Consider the following 7,500-nt stretch of genomic DNA (forward strand, 5'->3'; position numbering starts at 1 on the left):
CAGTTCTTTGTGGTTCAATGCCACATCAGTTAAGAGCTTATCATACGCAAAAAGTCGCTTTGTAAATTGCATTCCATTACAAAATCCTCTCAGGATATAACAAAAAGAAAAAAATACACGCATTTGAACACAATAACTCTGTATAAAATGTATTGAGCTCATATTTACATGTGATTTATCACTGGGATCATTAGAGAATATTCTTTATCACAGGCATATTTTGTGAAAAGAAATCTGAAAAACTATGACACTATATTCAAAGCAGCAATTATGACAATAAATTATGATTCCAAAGGAAAAAGAAGGAACAAAATATGATATTACTGCTGCTGTCAAGAAATCAGGTATAGTATATGCTTAAAGCACACCACACAGAAGACGGGAAATCAGGAAGAAAGAAAAAAGCGACATCAAATAATACAAATGTTACATCTTCCATTTAGCCTTGTTACTTCTCTGGTTGGGTGCAACATGTAATCCTACTCGGATTTTATGAACTTCCCAAGTGCTGGTGTTTTTTTTATCACTTTCAAAAAGTTATGCAGTGTGTGAACTAATCACACTGAGGGAGAAAAAATATTCCAAAACTAAATAATAAAAATAAATAAATAAACAAAAACATAAATAACAAAAACAAAACAATATTCATTCATGAAAACAGTATTCAACCCTAAAATACCTAGTCAAAGTACTATAAGGTAAAAATACTTTAACTGTTAAGCACCTCAAGAATATATTATAAAACAAATCTTGTGTTGCATTATCTCTTTTGATATTAAGAAGGTCACACACAGACAAACTGTGGCTTTTTCTTCCTTTCCCTCTTCCCTTCAGAACCCATCCACACCCCCACCAGCTGGTAGATTTCCATCTCTTGTTGAAAAGTGAAAGGCAGTGTCTGCTTCTTGGTTCTTCTTTCACACTTGATACCTTCTGCACTGACACTCATGCCACCACCAGTGTGGATGTGGAGTGGTGCAATCAGCTTTAGTAGTATAAGATGTTAACACAATTATATTACTATTACAAGAAAGTGCTGAGCAGTCTGGAAGACATGCTTGACATAAAAATGGAAGTTTCTTAAAATACAACATATGAACAGTGAAAGCTTTATGACCAAGTAACATTTTGTAACAGACATATTTGTATTTCATATATACACATACCATTATTTACAAGAGCAGATGCAAACAGAACATGCTGACATAAACTAATATATACATAGTCAATACCCTCCTCTCAAATTACTGTAGCAAAAATGAACTTGAGAAAGAAGAAACAACAACACTGCAAGCAGAAGCAAACTATACAGGTGTCCCTCTGTATCAACCAGCAATACAGGAGACTTGTTTTCATATCTAGGAGAGATCATCCCTATGATAAACATACAATATACTTTTCATTTGGAGGAAAATGTAAAATATCAAAGAGATATTAACTGGCACTTTAGTACTTCAGTTCAATACATTCATTGTCTTAGAGTGATTTGGGTTCTTTGTTTCCCAGTGAAGAGTCAATGATGAGTAACACTTCAAGTCCTGCATGGAAAAATGAAAGAAATAGATCTAGTATTTAGTATATCATTATTCCTTTGAGAATCATTAAGTGACTTCACTCTTTCGTCTAATAGACAAAAGCAATTTCAGCATACATTAAAGATATCAAATTCACCTCAGCACTTGTTATCTGCTACATCAAACTCTACTGACATGATAGGCCTAATTACAGTGCTGACTTGTGAATGATTTTGATTTTAGCAGTAATCTGATTTAATATTAATTCTAAAGACACTATAAACCTGTGGTAATAATGTAGCTCTGTGTAGATCTGAAATATTCTAACACTGAGAAATCAATCACAGTTCTAGAGGATATTACTATTTAAGTTTAAAGCTGAGATGAATTTGGTCATGCATACATTTGCAATATATATCACATAAATATCATGTTAATTAGAAGTAAATGCAGGCCTCTCTCTTCACACCAAACCACAGAAAAGCCTTTGTTTTGTAGAAAAGGCAAATACTTAAAGACACAAGAAAATATCATATATACTAATCTCCAACTGATATAGATTATTTAAACAGAAAGGTGAAATATGGTCTTTCACTTAATGCCTTAGCAAATATAGATATTTTCAATAGTCCAGAAAAGAAAATAATCATGTTAAATATCATATATTTCACAATTTATCTATTTTGTTTTCAATTTGATGCAATACCAGTATTTGCAATAGCCAGACATAAAGCAAAACACACATCTTTCAGCTTCTATTTATTTCTTGAACACAGTTGATTTGAAGCACATTACATCAAAATTACTTTTGAAGTTAAGATATATATTAATTTTTTTGTTCCTTATGCTCTCTCATCCATGACTGTCACACTAAATGACCAAAATATCATCATTAATATATTTTTTCAAAGTCTGGGAATGTTTTCTTTTCTTGGAAAAATATACAAATACACATGTAACTACTCTAGATTACTAGATACTGTTTAAAAGAGCAACAAATGCATATCATGACCAGAGGCCTTTATTTTGAGACTTAAGACACAACTTTATGCTTTGACAAGATCTGCAAACAGACAAAAGTTATAGTGTTTATGCTTTTACAACCTTATCATAGGACTGCATCATTTCCGTGATGTGAACCAAACATCAATTCAATCAATGATTTGTGGAGCAAATTTGCTACCTGAACACTATTTTCTCACAATTTACATAAAATTTTGTTTGTTTGTTTATTTAGCCAAGATACATATTTCATAGAGAAATTGTAAAAAAATGTTTAAAGAAAATAAGGACCCCCTAATAAAAAAATGCCTAAACTCCAAACACAAAGTATTTAAGTAAATACCTCGTCTCTAATCATCTCAAAAATATCTGCATCAAAGGAAACAACTCAGAAAGGCATAAAATTCAAATACAAATACAAACAATCTGACAAAAAAGGAACAACAAAGCAAAACAATCATGACGAGAAAACAGTGCAAATAAAACAAAAAAGAAAGAACACAGACCAGCTACATACACGTAAGAGTTAGTACAAAACAATAACAAAGAAAGGAAATCATTAGCTATCAACAATAGATAAACTGAAAGATAAAAATAAAATAAATGTGAATATATATTAGTGAAATATTTGGATTACTGAGGTCAGAGAACGCTTGCCGTGCCATTCCTCTGATACTTATTTCTGAGGCGAGTTAGTGTGGATGAGGACTCGCTGCTGAGGGTGGAGTGCGTGTAGGTCAGAGGTCGGTTGGCAAAGCGTCGTTTGAGGGAAGTGATAGGGCGTGTCTCATCTTCTCTCCATCTTCGCCAGTTGTGATGTTCAATGGGGTCTTGTGGGCCCCAGTCACCCCATTCTCGTGATGACTGCAGTGATGATGCCACTTTCTGTTTTATTAAACAGACGAAATTCAATACTGGCTTTTGAATTATCAAACTTGGTAAGATGTCATAAAAAAATCATGTACTGCATTAATATTACTGTAACAGGCATTCACACACATACGTACATCTTTTACGCCGTATGCAAGCTGTGATTTTACAACATAAATAGCAGTGATAGGAACAGGTAGCAGGACCAGTGCACGAAGTCCCCACACAACTGCAATTCGCCAAGCAGGTCCATCAATGACAGCAACATGATGGCTGTCCATGACACATGACCATACAACAACACCCTGGAAATAAAGTGTGTGCAGAGTGTTAAACATCTTCCTCTTATATAGGAGACTTGATAACTAATTTCTTGTATTTCTTCTCAAATATTAATCTTGCGAGTTATAATGCTATGGGAAAAAAGCAAACAATAATCATATATAAATTCTTAAACCAATTCTCCAGCTTAAATCAGGACACTACTGCATAACATTCAATTTCTTTTAGTCACTTGCCATATCTATTTAAAGACGTTTCAATATTATTAATAGGAGAACCGCTGAAATTAATTTGTTTTCAGTTCTACAAGGGGCAGCTAAATGCAGAACAAATTCCTTTCCACCCTTTTGAGGGACTGTACTGCTGGGTTAAATTCTTTTTTTCTATGTGAATACAAGTTTCATTTGTTCCAGGAAATAAAACTCTTTTAACAGATGAGAGAAAAACAGGAATAATAACTCACCAGAAGTGTCAAAGGGATGAACACACCCCATACTGGTGCCCAGAGCCAAGACACTGTTGCCTCAAGCATAAAGGTGAAGTCTTTGCGAACTTTGTGTATCCCTGAAATGTGAATGCACACATTTTCTTCTTAAGTAATGATCTCAGAGTATTCATCTAATATTCATTCACAAAATAGCTATAATTCACTATAAAATCAGAACAATTAGATCCTTTTACCATGTTGAATGACAAAAAGCACTAGCCACTTACCATACACAGCTGTGACTGCAAGTGTCAAAGTGAGAGGTGGCCACAACACAACCTTTGTCAGTACATCGACATCCAATAAGCTTACTATGGCAGATCCACTCTGTTACGGAAATTTGAGAGCCATTTAACACATCTAATATAGTGCAACATTCCAATTGCTAATGTATTAGTTACAGACATTTTGAATAACAATAATCCATTTACAAAAACAGAGAATCATCTTCAATAATAGAACCTTTCATTCCTTAGCTCAACTATGTGCACCCAGTTATAAATATTAAGAACACACGCTTAGATCCTTGTCTTAATATCAAACTAATTTCATGATTTATTAGTAGACTGTCTTGACTACTGTCAAGTAATTACCTTGAAAGAGGTGGGCAATGCACCTCCTACAACTACAGGTGCTATCAAGAAGGCCAAGACAGCACTTGGAAGACAGTCACAAGCATCTCGCATGGCTGCTATCAGTGCATGAATACAGATTGTGACTGTTGTAACACCACTACACCACAGTCCTGTAGAGTGCCATAATATACATACATCACTAAATAGGCATTTATGAAAAAATTGTATGCATGAAAATATGTTTTGTAAAGTTTGAGCTCCATAAGTATACAATTGGAAAAGCATTAGTCTTTTCTCTTCTTCCTTTCTCCTATTAATGTCTATGTATTATAAACTCATCAATTCACCAAGGTAGTCTCATGAAGACAATAAAACATCCGCTAAAACTTACCAAGGAAGACCACAGTGGAGACCCCTTGCTGCAGCCACATGAAGGGGAAAGGAAACACACTCAATAGGTGGGAGGCTGTTACCATTGCTGTGCCCACTGCCATTCCAACTCCTTCCACAATTTCCAGCTCAGTTGTGTCTTCATAGAATGTTCTGTTACTGTCAGGCCAAAGCATAGAAAAATAAATTAATGAAATGTTATAGACATTTGCATAATAATTTTATGTGAATTCAAGATGATCGGCAAGAAACTTGGCATCCATACATCTTTTAAAGCAATGATGACAAGATGCATGTACACATGCACTCTTCACTACAAGCCTGCATTTATATATCCAATATCAAGTGTGTGTCAGAAAAATAATCCCCTTAGATGCAGAGATTACTTGTTGCCAATTTTGCAAGAAGGCTGTAATAGAAATAATAATCTAAAAACTGTGTTTTAATAAAAAATTTATATTTTCGCCTAACATTTCATAAGAGGCTTATGTTATTATATTTAGCTTCTCCTGTTTACCTATTCTCTGAATTAGAAGGATAAACATGTAAAAAAAAAAAAGGGGGTGCACAGCAGCCTTGAATCCCTGTCTGGCAGTCTTCCTATTGCTTGTTTTATGAGCCCCTCCCTAAACCATACAATATGTGAGTGAGTGAATTTGAGAATGTGTATGAGCATGTGTGCATGTGTGTGTGTGTGCATGTGTGTGTCTGTGTGTGTATGTGTGTGTGTGTGTGTGTGTGTGTGTGTGTGTGTGTGTGTGTGTGTGTGTGTGTGTGTGTGTGTGTGTGTGTGTGTGTGTGTGTGTGTGTGTGTGTGTGTGTGTGTGTGTATGTGTGTGTGTGTGTGTGTGAGTGTGAGTGTGAGTGTGAGTGTGTGTGTGAGTGTGAGTGTGTGTGTGTGTGTGTGTGTGTGTGTGTGTGTGTGTGTGTGTGTGTGTGTGTGTGTGTGTGTGTGTGTGCCTTATTGAGGTCAATGTGAGCTGCGAGAATAGCCCATGCCCAAACACAACAGCATTCCACAATAATTCAAAGCGCTAGGATACAGTCTATTGTGGTATGTTTTGGTCTCTGGTGCCTCGGTAGATGGTCTCAGATCCATCTCAAAAGAATGTGATTGAGAACCTTGTATGCTGAGCAGCATGAGGCCACAGTAGCTACTGCAGTCTCAACAATACCCTTTCCCCATCCAGAGCTTACAGATCGCATTGGTAAGCTCAGTCTGGGTAGGAGGTTCTTTGCTGATGGCTAGATCCAGCACAAGGATTGCGACACCACTTGCACCCAAATAACTACAGGAGCATGAACGTGATACAGCTGCTTAAAATATTCAGCCCATTGTTCCTGAACCCAATATGATCTGAGATGCTCCATCCATCCACTGAGTGGACTGCAGTCATCTGTGAGGAGGGCTTAGTTCAGTTTTCTCAGGGCCTTGTAGGGAAGGCAAAGTTCATTTATTAAGAAATGGCCTTAGACTTCCTCAGCATGATTCCTTGTCTGTTCTCAACAGCGTCCAAGTCCTGCATGCTGTTGCAAATCCTGATTGCCACTCAGTTGTACCAAGCACCACACAACTGTAGCCTCCAGTATCTCCTAGGAGATGAAGTTCTGCCTTGTCCTTGGGTGTTTACCAGTGGACTCCTGAGCTGTGTCAAGTGTTTCAGACTTGAAGAAGTCCAACAGAACTACAGGGTCTGTCAAGTTTTTGAGCACTGCAAATCAATTGGTACCTGTATAGCAATATTGCCATACAATGTCTAGCAATGTGGGTTGGAGCACTGATACCATGAGCTAGACATCCTCAATCTCTGGGACCTCGCATAGTCCTGGAGAAGGAGGCTATTCTCACAGCTGGAATCAACTCTTAAGCCATAGGGACAAACAGACATCTCATAGCAAGCTTGATCACAACTGCATAACGCATTGAAATCTCCAAGAACAATGCGAATGTCTCACTAGAAACTATTCTGACAAAGATGCAAAATAGGCACAGAACACCTCCTTCACACCGAGTTTACAAACATCAGTAGGAGTGTACATAGAGATAGAGACATGAAGCCAAAAGCATGCTCCAGTCTCATTATATGCTCATCAACTGGAATAAACTCCACTACTGAGAGTTAGAGATGGCTTAAGATGGTGATAGTGATGGATCAACTAGTAGTAAGAGACCTGGCAGTAGCACTGATCATGCCACCACTAGGTCTCCTCACTCTCACCACTTCAGTTCCCTCAATAGCAGGGGTAATTAATCATCCTTCCGCAAAAACTGGATGTTTCAAGCTCCTACCCTAACAGCCTCAGGCAGCCACGCTGGGTGGATGCCACCTCTGCCATCCCCACTGACATTCCGCCATATGAAGGGGGATTGCAGGTTGTG

At 37.1% G+C, this 7,500-nt stretch overlaps 1 protein-coding gene across 1 annotated transcript in view; it reads right to left on the reverse strand.

The window, feature by feature from the left end:
• Window positions 1-127: 127 nt before the first annotated feature.
• LOC113828406 (sodium-dependent nutrient amino acid transporter 1) overlaps window positions 128-7,500 on the reverse strand; it is a gene marked incomplete at its 5' end in the record, with an annotated part of 8,715 nt that continues 1,342 nt past the window's right edge. The window contains 6 exon segments of the mRNA XM_070141780.1: window positions 128-3,401; window positions 3,524-3,691; window positions 4,132-4,232; window positions 4,383-4,482; window positions 4,749-4,900; window positions 5,122-5,279. Coding sequence (XP_069997881.1) covers window positions 3,159-3,401; window positions 3,524-3,691; window positions 4,132-4,232; window positions 4,383-4,482; window positions 4,749-4,900; window positions 5,122-5,279 — 922 coding nt within the window.

The sequence above is a fragment of the Penaeus vannamei genome, chromosome 28 (genome assembly GCF_042767895.1).
Source record: "Penaeus vannamei isolate JL-2024 chromosome 28, ASM4276789v1, whole genome shotgun sequence".
Classification (NCBI taxonomy): domain Eukaryota; kingdom Metazoa; phylum Arthropoda; class Malacostraca; order Decapoda; family Penaeidae; genus Penaeus; species Penaeus vannamei.